Raw genomic sequence first — 25,138 nt, forward strand, 5'->3', positions numbered from 1 at the left:
CGATTTTACTCCTCAGAAAGGATTCTCAGTTGACAGCAAAAATGATAAAATATTCATCATGAATTTTGAGCATTTCTGTTGCAGTACTGCAGTTTTATTTGTATGCCTGCTCAGGTGTGAAGAGTAAACAGGGTAGAGCGGAGCAACAGAGAGTCTAATCTGTGTATTCTGGAGGCAGCTGGAATCTCTGCATAGCTACAGCTGTCAGCAACATAAGGCAACTCAGTCAACCCCTGAAAGCCAACATCAGTGTCAGGCATTAAGATTCATGCAGCACTCCCCACTGTACTGAACGCAGTTTTACAGGCTCAGCACAAAAAACAGTCGGAACAAAGTGTTCATCTCTCTATTTCACAAAACTTTTACATAACAACTGAGTGTTGGTAGCTGGCATATGGTTAGAAATGAAAACATCACCGCTATGTGTTTGCTGTATCAATTAAATACATCAGGCTGACAATATGTAAGATAGAGTTGCACTGGTTAATCTGATATTGTATCCCTAAAGAGAATACCACCATTTATATCTGACGCAGACTTAGCCTTTTATTAAGAGCTGCACATAACTTTGTAATTCTGCCTTGAGAGCAGAAAGGAAGGGCAAGAATGCAAAGAGCAACGAGCAACCTTTCCTCTCCACAAAGAAGGAGAATCTCATTAGATGGATATACTAGCAGAGACATAGAACCCATTCATTCTGGAGAGATATCATCTGGGTTTAACGGCAGGGCTTAGTGATCATGATGGACCATGAACTCTGTATTAATATGGCCACCAACACTGCTAAACAGAAGAAATCAGAGTTCTTCTACTCCATTCACTTTGAACTGGGGATGGAAGGCTGTGCAATAAAGTCAATGAGGCAGTAGATTTCCCTGCTGTGTCATTTCATTACCCCTCACACCTCCGTACAGAAGTGGGAGATTTTAATGTCAACATGTTACTCACAAGTAGAAGCTGGCACTGTTGGTGGTGTTTTTAATTTAAAGTAAATTATTTGTTTTAAAAGCAAACTTTGCCCTTTACATTAGAAGATGGATGGATGATTGTCAGACTCACCAGAATAAAAAAAAAAGGAAATGTATAAACATAACAGTCAATGATTTAGTTCATGTTAAAGTTAAAGTTTTTTCCAGAGTCTCTCCGCCTTTTCCACTCTGCTCATCTCACCTCCATCACACAGTTTCACAAGACGGAATAAACGTTCACAAATGTTATCTGTAATGTTAAAAGAAAAATTAAATACGGTCAAACTGTAAACTCTAATATAATCTTCAAATATGTGCCTTGCATTTAGAGGACATTTTAATATGCAGGGATGACACCGTCAGAACCGTGATGTGACCTTGCTTATGTCAGCCTACATGTTTGTTGACCAGAACAAGTCGGTGTCTATTTAACCCATGTCTGCTGACCATTACTCAGAGTGCAGCCATCTGAACTGAAGTGCAGAGAGATAAATGTTGTGGTGCTGATTCACCTCTGAGATTCACACTCCTCAGTTTGGTCTCCTCTGGTTTTTGCATCAACATCATGCACTGCAGATGATTCAGCCTTCTCACACGGCCCCGCATCATGCCAAAGTCATCTGCGGGGGTAAACAAAGGGAGGTAATCTTCATTCTGGTTTCTGGGTTTGAATTAATCATCGGCAGGGTTTCCTCATATCTCTCAAGGTGGTGTCAGCCATGTCATATCAGATACGGCCGGTACCCTCTGATGTGCTGAGCGGAAAGAGCAGGCCAGGCGGGCTGCATTGTGCTGACTGGCTGGAACCACACGTCAGCCTGAATGCAGTTTGCTAGGAGGCTGATACCGCCAGCAATCAAGGGTTTCATAACCCTGCACCGCTGCGGATTTCTAGATGACCAACTGCTCAGGTCTTTTGTGCTCAAAGAGGAAAACAATGTGCGGTTTATACAGTTTCATGTGATCTGTCCTAAATATCCAGTCACATCCCCATGATCACGAAGTCATCCATGAATTTGTCAGTTAAGCCAACCAGGATCACTCCCCGCCATGAATCTAGTGAAAGAAACACATTGTTTTATCAAAAGGCACTGCTGCAGCTGCTGTATTGTGAACTGTGGATAATCTGGCACCAAGTGCCTTCATGGATTTGTACTCTTGAGTATTCTGACCTTGTGGAACGATGTGAGAAGCACGTTCCGTAAGAGGATAATCATTGTAATGTTGCCCAAAAAAGCTGTGCAATGTGTATGTATGATGTGTAGGTGGAAAGTTAAATAAAGACCATTAGCACAGGAAGAAATTATCATATGGGAATGACTCACAGAGAGAGCAATTAGGCACAAGATGGAACCAAGAGCCAAGATGCAAATTAAGGATTCATTTGGAAAGTGTGACCAAAAAAAAAAAAAACAGGGAATATTGGTTCACATCTGAAAAAAAACTAACAAACAATTAACAAAACATAACAAACAAGCGAACAAAACCTTTTGATGTTAAATACTAAAAGTAGTTGACACCACAACAAACACTTAAGTCAATGCACATGAATATGAGTTTAATGATGTTCAAATCTTAATAGTTTCATGATTTTTTTTTAAATGTCAGTGTCGGAAAATCCAAATGAACAAACCCAAAAAATAATGGCATTGTAACCCTCTCAGGTTCAAATTAAGTTGTGGCGTAATTAGCTAAGTAGCATTTAGCTGTCGCAAATCTGCAACATCTGCCTGGAGAAGGTTAACACAAACAATAAATTCAATGCTTGTAAGGCGGTAAAAGACAAGCAAGAAGCCTGAAATGTGGCGACAATCTTTAGCATAAAGATGGCAAGACAGACAAATACCTAGTCAACTCTTGTGGAAAATATCACGCTTGGCACCTCAAGGCTCGAGATTAAACAAGTGAATCAGGGCTAATCCTACAATACCTACAAAACCAATCCTATCCAATCCTACAAAAGTGTTTGGAAGGCATTTTGGGTTCTTACACTGAGCTATGTCTATAAATTGCTTTAAACTAGCTGGCTAGTCTGTTTATACCTTCTAGTATTTATATGCTAAATCAAATTACCTCACAGCTCAAGCTGGCTGCTATAAACCATGATCTACTTAGTTAACTTTTATTGAGTCATGTAATTTAAGCAAACACCCAGTAAAATGTTTGTATGTTTCCTCTGTGGAGTTATTGTCATTGTCAATTGCGTTTTGAAATGGTATGATGTCAGTTGACGTATTAAAACACAGCTTGTAAAATTCCAACATGTGTCACATTTGGCCATATCAATAACCTCAAGTTCAAATTTTAGGGAGGGACACCGTAGGATTTTGATGCGGTATGCTATATTTGACTATTTTGTGATTTTACTGAAATGTGCTCCCCTTCACATTATTACATTGATGCCACTGGCACTAAGTGGTCTGCTTAGGGAAGAGACCGGGAATTCAAAAGGGATTAAATTCATTCATCCTCCAATCTACGCGGATGAATGGCTAAACACGACAAAGACGCTTCTACTTCACTGCAGCTGTAGTTACATTGTAGCAGTGAGTTCAGTGTGACAGGCAGAGGGGTGGTCCCCCACTGGCCACCCCAGGTTACAGATTTATGATGTGACGTGGCCTGACAGATTGGCAGGACACTTGTAGAGCGGAGAGCAGAACGCCAGCTGGCCTCCAGGGGGCGGAGTGGCCCGAGTGCCCCGGGGCCACTCCACCCGCCACTCCTGGCTTAGCTGCTCGTTACATTAAAACAGGGGCTTCTGTGACAGTCAGCATTATGAAGGCTAAGAGGATTAGCTGATGGACATTTCTGGCGTTGCCGGTCAATTATCAAAATGAAAAGCAGTGACTGGGTAGGGCTGGCATGCTCTGTGGCACTGGAGAGCGGCTCTCTCTCCTTCTCGTTTCTGCTCTCGCTCTGCCTCTCTCACAGGTTACTGAGGGAGGGAAGCATAATTGGTGCATTTCTGCACATGAAGTTTTTTTTTTTTTGTTTCTGTGAGCCACGGATTAAAAAAGAGCATTTAAATTTTAATGTTTCTAAAGTGCAAAACTGTATGTTATGCAACTGTAAAAAAATAAATAAATAACAAGCCTGCACGACAGGCAGTCATCCGTGCTCAAGACTAACTCCTCCAGCCATGTGCATGATCACCTCCATGCGTGCACGCACACCCACACGCACACACTTGTCCAACTCACTCCTCACGCCTGTACCCTTATCCACCTATACTATTGCTTCACGGCATAAAACATGAGGATTCTCCACACTGTCATCACACTGGGCCCGTGTTAATTTGGAGGCGAGGAGCATGTTTGTGTGTTGGTGGGTGTTTTGGTGTATCCACTGAGGTGGCATTCCACAGCTGGCTGTGTTAAGGATCTTCTCAGGGGATTCACACAACACTGCACAGACGTAATCAACCGAATCGATGTGCCACCACGGCTGCAGCTGACACATCGCTCCGCCAGTGACACCCTGCATCCCTTCAATCATCATGTCAGTAACACTCTCTCTTATCACCCAACTTTCCAATACACTGCTGTGCCAATATATAGCCATGTGCCTGGGAAGATAAGACAACCCACTGGACCATTTATTTCTTTCCTTTGCCCTGTCACATCAGTCATGTGAGGTAAATAGTTTTTCTGCAAGAGACCTAAAATCATGAAGAGAACGGTAATCCCAGCTTGCTACATAACAGGCAGAGTTCTATTCAATCCCAGTTATCACCCCTGTATTACAGATGGACCTGCTGCATGAGCAGACTTGATATGGGTATTCAGAGTACTGTTAGGCACAGCAGAAAAATGTCTCCATCTGGTGTTGCTGCAGAAGCCACATGACTTAGGAGACAATAATTTTAGTGCTTTTATATTGCCGAGACAAAAAAAAAAAAAAAATCACACGCTATAAATAGGAGACAAAGTTTGACTGTCAGTTCCAATTTGAAATCTAGATGCATCTCGATCTTTGGTGCAGAAATTACCCAACTAGAAAACACATGGAGCAAATACACACATTTTTAAGTGTGTCATTATGTAAGGGAGAACATCATGAAAATGGATCATGTAAGAAAACAGGAAGAATACAAAACCCGTGAAAAGACCTATAAAATGAATTTTGTTGCCAAATCAAGGGAATTATCCTTATACTAATATTATGATAAGGATTATTTTCACATTAAATTTATAGCAGAAATCTTGTGTTACAGATAGTTGTTTGCAAATATATTTCAATATGGAGCTATTGGGCTGTATTTTGGGGAGGTAATAGCCTTGTTTCAATGGAAATCATTGGGAAACATTTGCCTTTGCACTTTCAATATCCAAATATTATATATATATATATATATACACATATATATATGTCCTTGTTTTGCATCTACCTTTCAAACATCCCCAATCATGAAATGCACTAACACAATGATTAAAGTTCTTGATGGCTGTAACAGAAACCCGCTCTCAAATCAGAACATTTTCTCACAAAATAACATGTAAAAAACAGGAAATGGGGTTAATGCATTGATATATCATGTCTACTTTAAGTGGTCAAAACCTTGTACCAAAACCTTGCAGGCAAAACATTTGCAGCGAAACAACTTTGAAAAATAACCATTTTTAATGTGAGAGCAGGAGAAGGAGACATTCTTTTTGCCCACATAGTGCATCAGGATGTTCCTGTCCAGTGGGAGGAGGATTGTGATTATGAACATCTCATGGCTGTCGAGTCTGCTCCCAAAATAGATCAGTCTAAGTAAAACATCTGCCTCTTTCTTTGAAGAAAAAAACAATAGAAAAATGTTATCTGGAAAACAAGGTAAAAAGGGGAAATGTACACCAATGTTTGCTGTGAAACAGCTGGAGCCGCCTGTGGGACAGAGGTAGCCTGAGTGCGGTACAGTCTTCTCCTTGGAGAAAAGTCTCTGCATTGGCCCGGTTTGCTCTGCCACTGTTATACTACAGCGTACTGCTGATATAGCAGCTCCCGGATCTTATAGTAGTCGTCACACAGGCAGCCTTCTAGGCCAATACGTCCGGCCTCCGTCTGAAAAGAGAGAGCAAATATGCACAGGTGATCAGAGTCATCAAGTGAGGTTATTTCAAGTTAAGTAGAATGTTTTCACCTTTAGGTAGAAGAGCCAGTCTGAGCTGAATGCCCAATGACCTCTAAATCAATGAATTTTCCCTTATTTTATGTTCTTACATACTTTGGATAAGACTTGCAAAGTGTCAGTTATATTGCATTGGTGCAAGCACAAACACACAACTCACACACGCAAAATAGTCTACATTCTCTTTGATTTCATTTTCTGGGTTGCATCTATTTTAAGTTCTTGTCGATTATGCAACTTTCTGTTGGTAGATGAATACTGGCTCATTCCTAGTTTTCCTTTTATCTTTGTTGTTAAGTTGCTGTTTTCTTAGTTTTTTTCAGACAGAGCTCCTTATATACCTTTTAGCTTCTTACTTAGGTATAGTGTATGTGTTTGTTTTTGTGGAAGTTCTTCACACCAAACAGACAAACACTATCTCCTCAAAAACATCTAACGAAACTGTATTAAAATAAAAAAATAAAATAAAATCATATAATATATATAATATATATATATATACACAATTTTATTTTATATATATATATATATATATATATATATATAGTTAATTTTGATACATGATTATGGATAAGTACATACACCAAACTAAGTTGCTATATTTACCACAAAAGTGTTCTCTGCAAAACAGATTTCTTGGAAGGCAAGAGCCTAGAAATTAAGTATTTGGTCGAGTGGCTCAAGTAAAAGAAAGAAAGAAAGAAAGAAAGAAAGAAAGAAAGAAAGAAAGAAAGAAAGAAAGAAAGAACCTATTCCCCTATGTCTTATAAGCTGGCCAGTTTCCCTGATTAGACTTACTAGTGACTTTGAATTGAGGAACTGACGGACCGCAAGCTGACCAAACCCCGGCAGAAGCACACTCACCCTGCGGACGGCCACCATGTTGTTGCAGACAAGCACCCCTCCCACAAACTCGGCCTGAATGCCTTCTCTGAGCAGAACCTGCTTGAAGTCAGACAGGCGAGGCTCGTTGATGAACACAGACTGATGCCCTGGTATCTGGAGGGAGCAGATATGTGAATGCCTGTCAGTCAGTATGTCTCGAAAATTCTGATGAGCCGCGTATATCTCCTTGGGGATGCAGACCACAGGGACACTAGAACAGGCCACCTCGACTTTGGTCTTCAGATTTTTTTCCTGAATCTGTCTTTTGATACTGCCTCCACATGAAGACTCACTGCTCCATGTTGAGATTTTAGCTAAAATATCTTCTATTCAGAAAAGCTTGAAATTTGCCCATTTACAGAAAAAATGTCATGTGTGCCACCCTGGTAATGCTGACATTTTGGGATACTTATTATTGCTGCTGTGGAAATGTATTACTAATAAATTTGAGTTATTCTATTCATGATGCATTTCGATTAAAAAAAAAAAAACAAGAATCCTGATATTATTGACTGCAAGAATGCAATTATTACTCTGTCAGTTCCACTATTTAACTTTAATAATAATTTATCCTTTATCAATCCCCGTGGGGAAATTTGTTCTCTGCAATTAACCCATCATGGATGAACCATAAGCAGTAGGACTGACGTCAACCACCGGCAGGGGAGCAGTTAGGGGGTCAGCGTTTTGCTCAGCAACACTTCTCCACACTAGGAGCCGTGAGTCGAACCAGGAATGTTCGGTTCCAGAGACGACTGCACTACCTCCTGCGCCATGCCGCCCTTTCGGGGCTCTCACTTGGATGAGCTACAAGAAACGTGGTTATCAACTTCCAAAATAATATTGTTCAGTTCTTTTTTCCCTGAAACAGCACAATGTCCTTTGAATTAAAAATTTTGCTCTGCACCATTTGGAGCCCTACTTTAGATAGCTGAATACCCTGTACAGTCCACTTCATAGAGAACTACAATCACATACCTTTAGTCTGGAGCCCAAAAAAAATTGACTTTTAATTAACTGACCACAGCAGCTGCTACTTTTTGTACCTTATTCACCAGTGAAGATAATTTGCATGCATACAATACTATATAACTAATGTTACCATCTAATAGGAGTTGATGTAGATCACGCTCAAGGACCAACCTGCCTTAAAGCAAAAATGAGCTGAGGACATCAACCCTTCAGCATTTTTATAACCTCATCAATCAAATGACATGAATGTGTCGGCTACTAGTATAGAAAAACATTGTCTGTTGAGTATTTAATTGCTCTAATTTTCAGACACTAAAAAAAAAAAAACAACCCCTACACGACCCTGTGCCAATCTGACTGCTCTGCTGAAAATAGTCTCGTACCTCATGTGGAGGTAGTGGCTCCAGTGTGGGAATGACATCACTCTCATCCGATAGCTCCTTCTCATCCTCTCCAAACAAGCTGTTGATGGCCCGCTGTGCTGCGACCGTCACAGCGCTGTGGTCAGTGCTGAGATCTGGGGTGACGTCCATTGCCAGCTCACCGTCCTCTGTCTCTTCTTTCACACCCTCCTCAAGCATGACGCCGGTATCTACCTTCACCACACGCATGTCTAGCACACCATCGATCCATGCAAGCTCAGTGTCCTTGGCCTTGCAGAATTGCAGGGAGCTCACCAAAGAGTCTTTCAAACGCACCTTAACAAAAAAAGAGAAAATAAGACATGAATAAATTGGTCAGTCAAAGGTTCCATTCATTCTTTTGTGAGGGAACTCATACATTTTGTAGGTGTTAACTGATTGGTTCTACCCCAAGGGTAAAAATTACACATAAAGAAGTGCTGGTTAATAAGAATTACAATTTCAAATTTATCAATCGTAAATAGCTTGCTTGAGTGATGCAATGTTAAACATGAGACAAAAACCAGGCAGGACTTTATACTTTGGCTATGTGTTTGAATGACTGACCTGGTAGATGTGTGTCTCACTGGTGGCGTCCACAGTCTCCTGCAATTTGGGTGTGTAAACCTTGATGTCCTTGCTGAAAGCCTTGCAAGACTCAGCCAGGTCCATACTGGCTTCTGGAGGCCCATGAACGATGACAAGCTGTCGAGGCTTCATCTGATTAATAATCTTCTTTATAGAGTCACCGTCAGAGCGGCCTTCATAGTCTATATACGTTATCCTGGCCCTGTGAGGGAATTACAGTCTCGTATTTAGTAATTCTCATTCATGAATACCTGCTGACCATCAAACAGCACTATGATGTTGGCTATTAATTCTGTAGATGTGTTTTATTCTGGGCATAAAACCCAATGCCTCTTTAATATGAAAAAGGTTACTACTGACCTAATTTCAAGATTTTCTACACTGGAAATGCATTTGGTAGGAACAACAGAGAGGTCCTGATCCATAGGCTCATCACCATTGGTCAGCCCAGATTCCAATTTGCTTTTTTCCTCCTCTGTGGCCTGCAGTTCAGGAACTAGAAACTCTTCTAACCTAAAATCAAACATGATGGGTGACAAACAGTTATTACAGTTTATAAATTTAGCCCATGTTTCTGTGGTAAAATAACCTGATGTACCTGATGATTTCTCCATACTCGTCCCATTTGATTCGTTCCTCGTGTGCCGGGAACATTGGGTAAGATTTTTTCGCTTGTTTGAAGAAGCTGCCTTTACGGCTCCCCTCACCCTTCATCATCAAGTCGTGGTGTTTATTTTTTATAGTGGTGGGCTGATCCAGGTCATCATCCATATCACTTTCATCACTGGAGTCCACATCCACCCTGCAAGTGACTTGATGCAATTTCAAATGTGTATAAAAAGGTTTCTCTTCCATCTAAAAACAGTGTTAGCCATGTAAGAGTGGACTTATTACTGCATGCATGCTTCTCTTAAAATTACAAAGGTTCATTTAAATGAACTGCTATTGATTTGCAATTTAATCTCAACATATTAAGATATTACTGCTGTGTATATTCTTAATAATTTATATTTGAAAATTGTCAGTATATTCACACTTATTCACCTCATTCTTTACAAATATTGAACTGGAATTTTGATAATTTTTTGTTTATTTTACGCTTATTTAAAATATGAGTTTACCTAAATATCATTACAATGATTACAATTGATTTGGCTGCTATGACAAATTAATTTTCCTCTGGGATTAATAAATGGTAAATGGTCTCTAATTATATAGTGCTTTCCTTGCGGTATCAAAGTGCTCTACAATAATCCATTTACACACATGCAAGCCGCTAACCAAACCATCGGGAGTATCTGGGAGTTCAGTGTCATAACAAAGGACACTTTGGCATGCAGATATGGGCGGGGAATTAAGCCGTTAACCTTGTAGTTGGAGGGGCGACCACTCCAACTGGGCAGCAGCCCCCCCCCATATATAAATATATGTATATATATATATATATATATATGGAGACAAAATCTAAAATGCATATAGGCTTATTTATCTGTACGCATCAACATCTGTATACCTCTTTAAATTACTTGGTGTCTACTGGACTTACTCTTTCTCTGCTTCAAGTTTTTTTGCAGCTTCTTTTTTTATTTTCTCATTTTCCAGATACTCCTCCAGCTCTTTGCCTTCAAGCTTCACTCTTTTCCTCACCTGTCACATTGAAAAACAACAAAACAAAACACAAAGGTGGAGCAAATTATTGAACGATTGGAATGATTCCCTTCTAGGGTTATTTAACGTGTGAGACAGAAGCATTTCTCAGTACAAATACTAACTGTGAAGAAAAATCTAAACATTCCATGATTGTAATTGTGACAGTCTTACCTCCAGGTCCAGCATCCTCTCTCCAGGGTTGTCGATGAGGTAGCGGGCTAGTGTTCCAGGAGTAGTGCGGTAAGTCAAGATGATGGAGTTTTTCGAATCCTGGCCCCATTTAATGAAGAGTTCTCTGGAAAAACCAGATTCAAGGTCCGGCTGACTGCAAAGCACAACTTTAGGGCTGGGGACCCGAGCCAGATCTGCCAAACTATGGCACAGAGTCAGGTGACGGAACTGGAAGGGGTTGTTTCTCTTGTCCTCAAAACACCTCATCAACTTATCGCTCATCCACTCCACCTACAAACAGATTAATATAATCACTGGTTAAATCAAATGCAATACACAGAAGTGATTTACCATAATTTCCTTAACTGCACAAGCAACATCATGAAATGTTGATGAGTGACAGATACCTGTGACTTCGAGAACTCCACCACATTGTAACTGACATTATTAAGCAAGGCAAGTGGGTAAGCGCCTAGTCCAGCATCTTTTGTCCTCCAGATCTGGTCCAAGAGCTGGGCCAACTCCAACACACGTCCAGCTGTATCCACAGCAATCAGCACATTACCGTCACCACGGAGAGTCTCCATAACATTGGCTTTGTGAGGGAGAAAAGATCGACAAGATATTACTCATTCATTGTATTACTTTTTAAAAGTCCAAAGTATTACATATAAAGTTCTGATAGGAAAAAAGTAGAAGCAACAAGCTGTCAGTTAAGTTTATTTTCAGTCTAGCTGAGGCATCAAATGATTTAAATTACCTCATATTTCTAAAAATGACATCAAACAAAAAACATTTGGATTGATGAGCTTTGAAAGAGGATGCAGACTGAACCTTCAAGATTCAGTGTTTAGAGAGAGAGAGCGTGAAAGGTTGTCTGTCTGTGTATGCTCTAACATCCACCACGACCCTGAGTAGGATAAGTGGTAAACAATGGATGGATGGATTGATTGGAAGTAGTTGGGAACACAACTTACTAAGAAGCTGCTCATCCCTTTGTTTGCGACGTGGCTGCACATATGAAGCATTAAACGAGTCTGTAATAAGTAAGGAAGGACGACTAATGCTCTCCAAAGTGCAGCCATTGAGGTGACTGAAAAAAAACAAGAGTAAGGACATTACTGCACAGAGCAAAACAAAAGCTAAGGTTTCAATGGCTATTCATTTGCTTTTGCTCTCACATCTCTCTCTTGTGGTTGAAGTCAACAGCATAAACAATCTCCTCCTCGCCATCCTTCACAATTTTCCAAATAGTTCCTCCAATCATGTGACCAGCAGGAAGTGGGGTTATTGAAAGACCATGTCCTTTCCCTGTCAGGAACAAAGAATGATCCGAAAGACTTAAATCTGTGTTACAAAACACAGCCAAATTATTTAACTAATCGTAACCCACCTTTCAGATTAACAATCTGAGAATATTTCAGTTGCTGTATTTTATCAAAAGCACTATCCACATCATCAAGCGTGAACAGTGTAAAATCTTCACTGTTGTTTCGAGACTACAGGAAAGATAATGGAGAAATTGTCAGCATGAATTGACACTACAAACATGACTGGCCTTGTATGTATACGTCCATGGGTCTTTCTTACCTGGTAAAGATCGTACATAAACATTTGGCCCATCTTATACACTGGTATAGTTGCGTATATAGTACAATTTAGACCCAGCTTCCCCACAGCGTATGGCAGGGCTCCAAGATGTATGGGGTCGGGATGGGAGAGAAGAACAGCATCAACCTGATGAACATATCTGGAAGAACAATTGCACATCACTTCTGTGTTCACAGGACAGTGAGTTAATCGAAAAGGTGATTTTTTTTTTTATTACCGCTTCATAGCATCAATTATATCCGTTGAGAAGTTTTCATCCCAGCCACAGTCCAGGAGGAAGCGGAATTCATCCACCTGCAGCAGGTAGCAGAGGGCCGACTCCTCCTGGACCCCTGACACGGCCGTCAGTTTGATGATAGACGTCATTGTCCTCGGTTGTTACGCTGCAAGTACAATTAGCCCACCTTAACAACAACATTAATATGAAAGTTCCGTTCTTGTGAGAACAGTGGCACATTAAAGGCGTCGAGAGAAACTGGTTATATTCTTAGCCGTTATTGTGCAATACAGTGAAGCAAGCCGGTAAAACACTAATTACTGGTTGCTTTACGAGAAGTGCTTCTTAAACTGCTAATAACTGTTAGTTACTCGCTCTCCCGGACAATAGCATAACAAGCTAAGCAAATGCCAACTGATAGCAGCATGCCGTATACGCTTACAATCTAATACTTGTGGATTTGAGTAGTTGATCTAAAAGCGAAACCGATAACGTACCATCTACTACGGTAGTATAAATGTGGGGCAGTAATAACGAAGCGTCGTTTATATTCTAGAATTCAAATATTAGGCTACTTTAGCTAGCATCTTTGATTAGCTTTACACCCAGACATATTTGCCGCTGCATCATGTGTGAAAGGTCATTAGAGCGTACCATGTGTATTGGGGAAATCCTATATAATTATGCGTGCAGTTGTAAAAAAATAAAGTACTCTTCCTGAGATTAAATTATGGTATTTTAGACATAGTAATTTATAGCTATTTACTTACTTTGTGACTCACTAAATGGCTGCATTTAATAGGGCGTTTTGATAAAGTACGCACCTCCTTTTTTGCACAATTGGTTGATTCCAATGTCCTCTGCAGGGTGATCTGAGAGCAGAAGGCCCTATCCTTGGTGTAAACATAAGGTAATATTTTGCACATACCATTGTCATGTTTGCCAATTAGTCGTATTGCTGTAATTGAACACCTTTTTCATGGCAAACACACTACTGTATTTTGAAAAGATCTCAATCGAAATATTTGACCGGTAATGCTAATCTGACCGAGCTAATCGGTTCAAGCCTGTCAGTTACTGCTTGTTGCTAAACTACAACGTGCATTGCTCAAAATCTAATGAGAGCATTTTTCTTTTTTCTGTGTTGTGTAAGACACATATAGCTGCAACAAACAGACTTTAAGGGATAAAAAAATACTTTCAACCTGCGCCCATTATCCTAGAACCCATTCAAGGCATCAGGCTACCGTTTGTGGATGAATAGCCAGCGCATTATCACAAGTGTATCAGATGCTGTCGCAGTTTATCTGATAACATTTCTATTTACACTATGTATTCATTCTTGTATGTTCATTGAAGAGTTCCAGGGCTGCACTTTACAATGAAATAACCTGTTATAGGTTCTGGATGTGTTTTTGCAAAGAGCTGTTCCTACGGATTCCCTTTGCAACTTCAAACTCACTGACACTGGGATTGATGTTGCCACGTCCTCTGCTTGCATTGATAGGAATCATGGTCAACTTTGTTGCACTGGCCCGTGAGCACTGGGTGAACATACTGGTTCCGATGGGGTTTGTTATTGGTTGGTACCTCGACAAACAACAGGACCAGAAGCTGACAGCTTTCAGGAACAAAAGTGCCTTGTACAGCAGGTAAGATGTGTTCTGCTATATACTCACTTTAAGATGGGCAGGGAATTTAAATCAGCAGATGAATCAATGGCACAAGTCTTTGCTGCTTTGGGAAACTACTGTATCCATCACACACACCTGCCAATCAAATATACAAAACGTGACTTGATATTGAATGAAGTTGATGTATAACAGTGATTCCAATCTGCTGCTGTATAGTTAAGTGTCCTGTAACTTCTTACAATTTCGCTTTAGTTCAAGTAAATGTAGTTCTTGAACTGACATACCTCAAGTTCTATTGTCAGAGGTCTAAGTTGCTAAGCTGGCATATCTGTTTTAGGGAACTAAAGCCTGGTGAGGAAGTGACATGGAAGTAGACCACACAACGCTGGTGTTTGTCCGTTCATCTGTGGTGTGAATGACTGATGGCCCACAAGTCAGAATATTTAATTAGAGTCCTTTAATCCTGTTTTTGAGTTGTTTTCAACCAACAATAAAATGCCCTTTGTCATCCAAGTCATTTGTGTGCTTCTTAGTGATTTGCTTGCTTTGAAAAAAAAAAGTGCATTTTTATACAAACCGATATATTTAGATCTTTTATTGTCACAGTTAGTTATACATACAGCACATCTGTGAAATTTGACCACTGCCTTTAGCCTAAAATGGATGAACCATGAGCAGAAGGCAGCTACTGAGCAGCGCCAAGGGAAGAGTTAGGGGTTCAGTGTATAACACTTAACAGGCTAGGAGGAACACAGAAATAGAACCAGATATGTTTGGTTCCATGGACAACCACTCTAACCCCCTGAGCCACAACCCCATCATTTCAATGAGACTAGTAAATAGTAGAAAATGAGAGCTTCATTCAACCAGTTGATTTTGCATTGTCATTTTTCAGACGACTACAAAGGATTTTCAGTGTGAACGATGCCCTTTTCGAAAAGCAGCTCTGCCAGGGAAATCTGGGGAGGGAAAGGTACAAAATAAAGAGCTTGTGACTTATTTAATAAAGATAGAAAAAAAGGACAAGACTCAATGCATTTGCAGAAACTTACCCTATCCTCTGCAGAATCACATGGGAAATTTCCTACACTCACAAATTTGGGATATGAATGGATCAGGAACTCCATAGCATCTGTATGCTGCCAGAAAAAAAATACTTATGAGGATACAATGTGTAAAACACATTTAATGGTCCAGAACTTTCTGTCCCTACCTCTGGTTTTATTTCAAAACTTTTTAGTTCCTCTTTGTGGTAAACTCTTGCATTTTCTGTGGTGTGGTAAAGATGAACAGCATCTCCATCACTACACAGCCTGAGGAACAAAAAAGATTAAATAAATGAAATTTTTGTTATAAATTCATGCTGTAATGAAGTGTTTTAAAAGACATCTTTGTACACTTGACTTCTGGTGTGAAATTGACTAAAATGCGTTACCTGGCACATCCAGCACGGAGAAGCCTGATTTGGGTCTGACTTGTAATATTTGCGCCAACATTCACAACAGTCCCATGCTCCCACCTGGCAGGTGCTCCTTGAACACTGCTCGCTTCTTCCTCTGTGAGAGAAGTCATCAAGTCACATTTTCAAGCATTTCATACCTGAGTAATATCACACATTAAACAAATTAAAATATCAACAATTCAATGACAAAAAACAAACTTTTGCTGAAAATAGTACATTCACAAATATAATCCCCAACACGGTGATTTCCATGATGTACCTGAGGTGAGCATGGGTGGCAGACAATCATGGAGGAAGTCTCTGGCTTTGAGATCCACAGCAGCATCTACTGGGGCGTAATGTGCAAGCTTGTTTATCAGGCTGTCAATTTTGGAAAAAAATTTTGTCCTTCGAGGGTCATTCTACATGTGGAAAGGGGGCAAAACTCATTAATGGTTAATCAGGGAAACCTCAAGGATGATGGTGGTTGTATTAGGTCACTGGAAGTTACCTTGTCAGAATTCTGTACTCCCATGTATGTCAGGTAATCAAGAGGCAGGCCCGCTCTGAACTCCACATCTTCGTCCATTGCTATCTCCAAAGCTGTCGGGATCATCTGAAGGGGGAGATTAATGAACCAATGAGTTATTATTCAACTGTAAAGACTGTCTTGCGTTCTAGAAACTGATGTGAAAGCTGCTAAAATAAAACAAAACATAATTAAACATTTAAGATTACTGCAAACAAACCCTCCAAACAAATTTCTGATACATTTTATTTTTGCTGTTGTTTGGATGTAATAAACTATAATGACACACTAGTGTGGAAGATACAAGACTATCAACATTACCTGGCTTACAAAGTTTCTGAACTATGATGGTATATGACAGACCTGATCAAACACGGTGATGGAGATCAGACCATTAGCATTACCTTCTGCAGCAGATCACCCCAGCTGTTCTTTTGGTAAGAGGAGATGGTGATGTGCAGGGAGTGTACATCTGGAAAGCAGTCACCCTGGTGGATGAATCCCCTGGGAAAGTAGAGGAGGTCGCCTGCTTCCAGCACCACGTCCAGAACAGGCTTCCCGATATCCGCCTGATCAAAGTTTGCTGATGGGGGAAAGACAAAATGTTTTGCACATCGGAAATCCGTTACATTTATACGATGTACTGAGATTCTCTTCCTCTCTAAGATACAAAGTCTTTTTTTTTTGAAACTCACGGCTTGAAAGCACAGGCAGGACTTCGTCCTCTGTCCTAAAACAGAGTTACAAAGAAAACAGTGTGTCTCATATTAATGAGATGTTATCACTTTAACCACTTTTGAATGCATAACTTTCTACAGGAGCAGCCAAGAATTGATTTGTTTTCCTGAGTCAGCATCTGGTGCTCTCTAAAATTGACATTTTTGCATGGTTAATGTATCAAGAACTAAATAAAGTGCATTCAACTTAATGTCGTTCTATTCCAAGCTCACCTAGGTTTGTACACTCGCCAGTGTTTCTTTCCCTCCAGCTGAACCACAAATGCCTCAATGTCGTCGTAATGTGGAGCAAAACCTTGAGTTCCAGGCGGCGTCAGATAACTGAATCATAATATTGTATTAAACACAATGTCTAGACACTCAAGGTTTCTTGAGACTATCTTTGTCCCCAAAACATACATGTTTGCCCCTGCCATGCTGCAAAACTGCTCCTGGAGGATGGACAATATGTTCCATATTGTAGAGGAGAAAGCCTGGGGATTCAGCATGCGGATGGAGCAGCCACTCTGGAATATGGAGGAAATAGTTTACTTACTTACTTGGGTACATACATATCTTTAACCTTCCAAGTACTTGAACATGTTATTAGTGATGCAAAATGGACCAAAAATAGGAGATTATCAAGATTTACATAATACAACATTGATATCATACCTTGGGTTTTCCTCAAGGAAAACTGATATGATCAATTACTATTTGTATCAATAAACAGAAATTCAGGTAGTTTTTCTTTTTGCATTAGTAGCAAATTCATGTTTTAAATAAATGAGAACATGACATTCTTCATTGAAAATCTGTAGTTAATTCCCTGGGATACCCTTAAGATAACAAGATATTTTCCAAAAGTTTGTAAATACTGTTGTACTGGGACTGGTGCCCCCAAGTACCTGAAATCCTCAAACTTCTTGATCTCCACTCCCTGTCGCCTCATCGGTCCACCCAGGTTTCTCTCATTCCTCACATATACTCTGTCTTGCTATGACAATCATTCCTCTCCTTTCCAGCGCATACCTCCATCCCTCTAGATTTTCCTCAACCTGTTCTCTGCTCTCACTACAGATCACAATGTCATCCGCAAACATTGTGGCCCATGGAGATTCCTGTCTAACCTCATCTGTCAGCCTGTTTATCACCACAGCAAACAAGAACGGGCTCAGAAATGTTCCCTGATGGGGTCCCACCTCCACTTTGAACTTCTCTGTTACCCCTACAGCACACCCCACCACTGTCTCATAGCTGGCATTCTGCACCAGTCTAACATACTTTTCTGTCACTCATACAATACCAGAGTTCCTCTCTTGACACCCTGTCATATGCTTTTTCTAGGTCTTCAAAACACAATGCAGCTCCCTCTGACTTTCTTTGTGCTTCTCTATTAGCATTCTAAAACAAATAATGCATCTGTAGAACTCTTTATAGGCCTGAAGCCATACTGCTGTACACATATGCTGAATTCTCAGTATAGTTTCCACTACTCTTTCCCATAACTTCATTGTATTGCTCATCAACTTTATCCCTCTACAGTTGCTGCAATTCTGCACATCCCTCTTATTCTTAAAAATGGGCACCATCACATTTCTTCTCCATTCCTCAGACATCTTCTCCCTTTCTAAGAACCTGTTGAATAATCCAGTCAAAAACTCTACCAGTGCTTCTCCTAGACACTTCCATAGGTATATCATGAGGACACTCAGTGAAATTCATAAAAATTGAAATCTTTCTATTTCAGCTTGCTGTGATGTTAACTCATAAGTGTTTTGTACGTAGTGCATGATTGTTCACATTTTATTTTTAACTATGGTGACCTTTCCCAGCAGGACATACTCCTCCATGTCCTATGAATGTATTTATCAAATAGTTCTCAACTAGGAAGTCTCAAATAAATAAGCATTTGCTCTGTAGCTTCGAAGAAACACAGACGAAAAATGCACAATGCTGTTGTAATTATGAACTCCTGGAAGTGTCACCTCATAGAAGTCCCACACGGTGAACGGCAAAGCTCTTCCTGGTGGATTGTGAGTCTCCCTCTTGCCGTCTGTGTAACTTGTGACATCCAGGTTCACACCATATTGAACATCCTCCTTAAAAATCAGCCCCAGAAGCACATAGTTGAGAATGAAATCGGTATTTTTCATAAAGTTTAAATACTGACAGACATCAGATAGCCAAAACAGCCTTACTTCTCGGAGTATCCGATCCAGCTCTGCTGTGGAGAACAATCCTTGGTAGTAATGTGGATTTTTACGTTGCACAAGAATGGGCTTCTTCTCCCATGTTTCCCTGGGAAAAGAGATCAGCCTGTAAGCTGAGTAGCCACACATTTATTCATGTTTCTTAGTGACTAAAAAAACAGTTCACCATGAATTCATGGATACATGAAGAATGCTCAGTACCTGAAGAAGGATTTGGCAGGAATGGGGTTGATGAGCCACTGGAAAAGTCTGCTTGCTCTTTCCCTGCTGTTGTTAACTTTTGCCAGCTCAGACAGCAATTCTTTAAGGGTCTCTCCCTCTCCTCTCATGCTCTCATCCTCCTGAGTTTCACAAAACAGGAACATTAAATTATTTCAGAGAAAGAAGTTAATGTAGTAAATAATATGATGATTCAGCTTTCGGAGGTTGGAAGTGCCAAGCAGGAGGCCTAGAGGAAGACCAAGGAGAAGATTTACAGATATAGTGAAAGAAGACAAGAAGTTAGTTGGTGTGAGAGAAGAGGATACAAAGAAAGGGTTAGTTGGAGGAGGTTTATTCACTGTGGCGACCCCGTAAGGAAAGGCTGAAAGGAAAAGATTTGGCGATTTAGCCTTAAAATGTTCAAACAATGACGAAAAAACAAAAACATGGATGTACTTACAACAGTGGTTCTCCTTAGGTTCTGCTCTCTCAAATTCTTTGAAACTCTCTTTCGTATTTTCTTCTTTTCAGTCTTCAAATGATCTTTAGCTGCAATCACTTTGATGACATCAGTTCCATTCTCCTTTCTCTTTTTCTTCTTGGTTGCCACCTAGAGATATCACAAATTAAAAAGGTAAGTGTAATAACACTGTAGAAATGCATGTTATGGCATGAAAAATAGAGGTTTCGGACTGAATTCAATGATAAACGAGAACATGTAAAGACATCTTTTTCTCCAAGTGCACCCCCTCACAAAGATGCAACCCCACTAAGCCTATGCCAGTGCATAAAGTACGAACATCTATGATAACAATCCGATCTATAAGGTTTCTACCTTTGAGCAAGGCTTTTTAGCAGGAGGAGACGCTTCTACAGACAAGTTTTGATACAAAGCGAAAGCTGACATGTGTTTTCTCTCCATTTTCTCTGTCGAACGTAATCAAACTGAGACGGCTACAGGTTCTACCTCGAAAACATGAAATTGGCAGATCTGCTCGTTCATTGACTCACTAGCGCCTCCCATCGATGTCAATGGTAACCAGTATAATTGTCAATAAAGCATTCATGCTCACCTCTTACCATGGGAAAAAGAACTGGTCAAAAAACTGCACATACAGAGATAACTTACACAAGACTAGAATTGTTAACATTTTAAAAAGCGCATAAAAAGAAGACACTCTGAGAAATATCAGATGTGTGCATTTATAGCCTCAATCAGAATTGTAAATTTTACTACCTTTTTATAAGGCAATGCACTCTCATATCACAAAGTAAAGGCGGGCCTGTTATTTTTTTGGACAGGATCAAGCTCTTTTTTTGATAAATTCCTCTCTCAATTTCCCATTTGTTTTTTGCACTCATTTATTAAATAATACAATAAATGAATACCTTAACATGCTTGAATTAAAAACTGCAACAACTAGCTCAACAACCAGCACTACCACTACAAGTAATAATAATGATAATGCCGTGTGAAAATTTCACAATTATAATATTAGGTGACATTGTGATCACTTTACAAGTATAGGCGGGCCTGTTATTTTTTTGGACAGGATCAAGCTCTTTTAAGATAGTATTTTACATGTTTCAATGACGATGATAATAAATTCCTCTTTCAATTTCCTATTTGTTATTGCACTCATTCATTTGATAACAAAATAAATGAATACCTTAACATGCTTGAATTAAATACTGCCACAACTCGAACAACCAGCACTACCACTACAGCTAATAATAAGGATAATGACTGGTGAAAATTTCACAATAATATTAGGTGACGATGAATATGAATTGTCCAATAAAAAATAAGTCACGACAGAAAAGAATTATGCAACATAGGTCAACAATATAAATATATGAAATAATACAATTTAAATATATTATGGTTGCAAATTAGCAAAACATCCATAAATAATTTACAAGGCCGTGCAGTATTAATATTTGACCATCAGATGGGGTATTTTCCCAATTTTTCTGGCCGTCCAACAGCGCGGTGAATCAACACAGTTTCCCACAGTGCTTTGCTGTTTGCTGTCGATACTGTTTGTGCAGCCGTCCCTTCAACAATGCAGTTTTTAATGGTGCTGTGAGAGGCACAGCGGACTTGTCCGGAAACCGTAGTTACACGGACCGCGCACAACGGAGGATTTACGGTTTGACAAACCTGTCGAGTGGCTGCGGCTCGATTTTTTTTGGACATCACGGAGCTTCCTAACTGGGTGAGTAGCTTCTCAAGCTAACATATTGCCAGTGTAGGAGTTGGCAAATTCATGACTGGCTAGCAGGATAGCTAATTTGCCAGATGAGACATTTGGCCCCTTGTGTTTTACCCGGCACCTCCTCCCTCCTTCCCCCCTTTTGCAGGTCGTCTTTGATACAACAGCTACATCACTTCCAAAAAGCCGTATCACGGGATTTTCAATCATTTCCAACAGACTCCCAGGCACCTTACTCGCATTCTGTGGCCATTGAAAGTCGCCGTGTGTCTTGCTTTGATATCCGCTGAGACACACGTCAACCTAGCCGACGAAGTCCGCGTTTCGCAGTGAGCCGCCGGGTCTTAAACGTTTCCTCCGTTTTTGGAGATTTCCTCTGTTCGATTTGGGCGCTACGACGCTACCGTTCTCAGAGCTGTCACGCCAAAACTCGTGTTTTTAGCTGTCAATGTAGTCCCAATTTACATCACCGGCCGTCAGAATTTGAATCTCGCTGCCTGACATACCTAACATTCAATTGTTAACTTCATATGTTGCGAGTCTCAATGAAACAGCTATGAGAGGGAATGTTTTTCAAAGGGTGTTAAGAGCGAAATCCACTCTTATTTTTCTCACAATCCAAAATTCTAAGTGGAACCCAGACGGCATTAATTCTAATATTTACTGTCCAGGCTGCGCTCACCTCTATGCAGATAACTTCTGTATTTACACCTCAGGCTAGTGACATCCTCTCTTCATGATTGAACATTGTTTAAAACTGCTTTTTTTTCTTTCATTGATTATTTAAATGGCAAAACTCCATGTGAATAATAATAAAGATAAAAAGAACACCGTCGTTGATCTTCTGATTAACCTTTATAACGTCTATCATCCCATGAGAGAAGAGGGTGCAGAGGATAGGTTTAGATGGAGGAAGATGATTTTCTGCGGTGACCACTAACGGGAATGCTAAAAGGAAAAAAAGATGATAACATCTATCATCCAGTGTTAATCATTGCAGATTAAATTGGTTTATGCATTATACATTTTAGAAAGAATACAAACACCAGATTTTATAAATTCACATATGACTTTGGCAGTGACATAAAAAGGGGAAATATTTTGTGATGTGACGCAGCAGAGATGTTTGTTTGAATTAACTCACCATTGATCGCCTTCTCTTGTCAACACTAATGATTCTTTTATGAAATTTTCAGTTTTGTTTAAATCGAACTGTGTTTAAAAAAAAAATACTGGCTAATAACATAATATTCAGACATAAAGAGTCCAAGTCTGCTTAAACTTAAGAGTCTGCCGTCAGAACAAATTTTGTTCAGATGAGGATCTCCAGAAAAATAAGCATGAAATCACCATGACAAGACCTTTCATTAGAGGAGATATTAAATTGTTTGGGGAATACGGTGTGAAGCACAACAATAACCAGACTGAAAGTTTTAATAATCTGAAAGACATTCTTCAGTGCATGGCTGCTGTCTAAATTCAGACTGCATTATGGGCATGTTTATCTTCTGTGCAGGGACCTATGTGCATGTATTTTACTTTGTATTTTTATTATTCCCCCCTGTGAGGGAAAGGAGAGAGCAGCTCATAAAGTCAAAGGGAGCCCAGTGAGCAATAAAGCTGTTATCGTGGATTATATTTGACATTTGTGTCAGGAATCGCTTGGATACTGCACATGCACATGGCTATGGATGGATAATTGATTTTAGATTGTGTCACATCTCTCCTGTGAGCACAGCATTTGACGGCCAGACAAAAGAATGAGCGGAGTACTACTGGTAATATGGTACAATACCAGAGAATGAACTGCCATGTGGAAATAATACAAGAAGAGCTAGCAGGGGCTGTTTCATTTCAGTAATTGCTAAGTTTCCAGGAGTCGGGACTCCGATGAAAATGTTTTCATCTCTCTTGAATCTGGAGATTGATAGCGCCAGACCAAAGGCATGGTGAGCACAAACAACTCTTACCCAATAAGGCAGTTACTGTCTGCTGTAAAGTAACGGCAACCACATAGGACGCTGTGAAAGATCTTTATAACAAACAGTTATATAATAATATAGAATCCAACTGTGTTTTCTAATCCTTTTGCATCAGCTTTTTCTATTACTGCCACATGGAACTGTCCAGACTTTTGCTAAAGCTTGGAGAGACAGACTCTATTTAATTCCTCTCTTCTAAAAACTTGCACAAGGAGGTTTATGTATTGTTAGATTGTCAGTATTTTTTCTTTCTTTGTTTCTCTTAATTTGCAGATTTTTTTTTCTATGAACTTTGTGTTTATGTGTTGATGTGGCTCCGTTTTAGGATAGCGCATTTCCCCATAACTGACCAATGAGGCTTGTCCCCTATCTTTCCAATGTGGTTATCCATCTCATTGTTTATTCCGGATTACTGATAAGGATACTGTTAGTATGCTGATGTTACAGTGATGTAAATAGCAAAAGGATTAGAAAAAAGTGTTTTACTGTCAAGCTTGTTGTTTATTGAAAAAGAACAAGGAAGAAAGAAAGAGAAAGAAAAGCATCTGGTTGTATTTTGGTGTTTCACCATCAAGTTTATGGAGTTGCATGGATTACCATAGTAAGGATTGCCTAATTGTCTTTGTTCTCCTCGTGATCCCCAGCTGTCAGTTTTTTAAGAAGATCCCCAATTCCCATTTGTCTCTGGGGAAAAGTCTTTTTTTTATGCTCATGAGATGAAAGGGTGGTATTTTCCTGCTGCTCATAGCACACCTCTGTTTGAAAATCCCTGAGCTGTTTGGACACATGAACTTGTCACTCTAACCTTTTCAGGCAGGCGACTGTAATAATTAATGGGGTAAAAAAGTCCTCTGGTAACTCACAGAATGTTCTTTGGAAGCTCTTTTGTGCCAACAGATAAGTCTTGTTGAAGCTGATTGGATTGCAACTAACGGAGCGACAATACTGATTGGATAAATTGGCTCCCAAAAGGCTTATGGATTGACATAATTTATACATGTAACATGATGAAATAAAATCAAAATTAGGATCTAAAGAGTTTATATTTATTCCTTCTTTTGCATGTCATTATTTGTTTCTTGCAGATAGCATCGATACCATACTGTCATATGGTTCAATAACATGCGGCCATTCTCACACTTGTTGGACAGTTATTCAACTGATTGTTTTGCAAATTTTGATTCATTTATTCTGATTATTTTTCAGACACTACTTTTTCTAGACTGCATTCCAACTGAGTTTTGATTGAAGGAATATAAGAAGAGCTTGCACATCATCCTTTATTGGAACAAAACACTAAATAAATGTGGAAGAGCAGCAAAAACAGCATTAAAAGAACAGGAGAGAAGCTGGCCATGAAACTGAAAAAGAATATATCGATTGGCAGATGATTGTGGTTTAGATAGTTGTCCTCTTACTCATCTGTATCTGGACACCATCCCTGCACTCTCAGATTATTGATTCAGTCAATACAAGCAATCAGGACCAGCCCACATATGCACAAAAACAAATAGAAGCATAGCCATAGTAAACAGGCCAACGTCATTATAGAGGCCCCTGCACATAGGTCCCTATGTGCCTCGTTGCCTTGGAGTAATATGCGCTTATTATTTTCCTGCTAAGATTT

The 25,138-nt window shown here is 39.8% G+C and overlaps 4 protein-coding genes across 4 annotated transcripts in view; 2 read left to right on the top strand and 2 right to left on the bottom strand.

Annotated features, from left to right (window-relative positions):
* Nucleotides 1–5,572: 5,572 nt before the first annotated feature.
* Nucleotides 5,573–13,223, bottom strand: cpsf2 (cleavage and polyadenylation specific factor 2). The gene is made up of 15 exons (XM_086167277.1): nucleotides 13,077–13,223; nucleotides 12,580–12,745; nucleotides 12,342–12,501; nucleotides 12,145–12,250; nucleotides 11,933–12,062; nucleotides 11,729–11,844; nucleotides 11,159–11,346; nucleotides 10,752–11,042; nucleotides 10,477–10,577; nucleotides 9,529–9,732; nucleotides 9,291–9,443; nucleotides 8,910–9,132; nucleotides 8,325–8,639; nucleotides 6,949–7,083; nucleotides 5,573–6,017 (listed from the first exon to the last, which is right to left on the bottom strand). The coding sequence occupies exons 2-15, from the start codon at nucleotides 12,726–12,728 to the stop codon at nucleotides 5,925–5,927; spliced, it is 2,364 nt and encodes a 787-aa protein (XP_086023403.1). The 5' UTR covers nucleotides 12,729–12,745; nucleotides 13,077–13,223; the 3' UTR covers nucleotides 5,573–5,924.
* Nucleotides 13,224–13,368: 145 nt separating this feature from the next.
* ndufb1 (NADH:ubiquinone oxidoreductase subunit B1) lies at nucleotides 13,369–14,726 on the top strand. The gene is made up of 3 exons (XM_086167295.1): nucleotides 13,369–13,489; nucleotides 14,087–14,231; nucleotides 14,551–14,726. The coding sequence occupies exons 2-3, from the start codon at nucleotides 14,092–14,094 to the stop codon at nucleotides 14,585–14,587; spliced, it is 177 nt and encodes a 58-aa protein (XP_086023421.1). The 5' UTR covers nucleotides 13,369–13,489; nucleotides 14,087–14,091; the 3' UTR covers nucleotides 14,588–14,726.
* A 66-nt stretch (nucleotides 14,727–14,792) lies between these two features.
* On the bottom strand, nucleotides 14,793–20,283 carry riox1 (ribosomal oxygenase 1). The gene is made up of 15 exons (XM_086167290.1): nucleotides 20,149–20,283; nucleotides 19,774–19,923; nucleotides 19,314–19,453; nucleotides 19,101–19,200; nucleotides 18,888–19,001; nucleotides 17,320–17,426; nucleotides 17,134–17,241; nucleotides 16,879–16,913; nucleotides 16,588–16,766; nucleotides 16,166–16,270; nucleotides 15,935–16,076; nucleotides 15,649–15,769; nucleotides 15,427–15,526; nucleotides 15,266–15,352; nucleotides 14,793–15,172 (listed from the first exon to the last, which is right to left on the bottom strand). Exons 1-15 carry the CDS (start codon nucleotides 20,233–20,235, stop codon nucleotides 15,113–15,115), a joined length of 1,635 nt encoding a protein of 544 aa, XP_086023416.1. The 5' UTR covers nucleotides 20,236–20,283; the 3' UTR covers nucleotides 14,793–15,112.
* Nucleotides 20,284–21,352: 1,069 nt separating this feature from the next.
* Nucleotides 21,353–25,138, top strand: part of extl3 (exostosin-like glycosyltransferase 3) — a 32,133-nt gene continuing 28,347 nt past the window's right edge. The window contains exon 1 of the mRNA XM_086167270.1: nucleotides 21,353–21,532. The gene's annotated coding sequence lies outside the window, so the exon portion shown is untranslated. The remainder of the gene's footprint in view (nucleotides 21,533–25,138) is intronic.

This window comes from Fistularia commersonii, chromosome 20 (assembly GCF_037954325.1).
Source record: "Fistularia commersonii isolate RoL2024-O1a breed Wild chromosome 20, RoL_Fcom_v1.0, whole genome shotgun sequence".
Taxonomy (NCBI): Eukaryota; Metazoa; Chordata; class Actinopteri; order Syngnathiformes; family Fistulariidae; genus Fistularia; species Fistularia commersonii.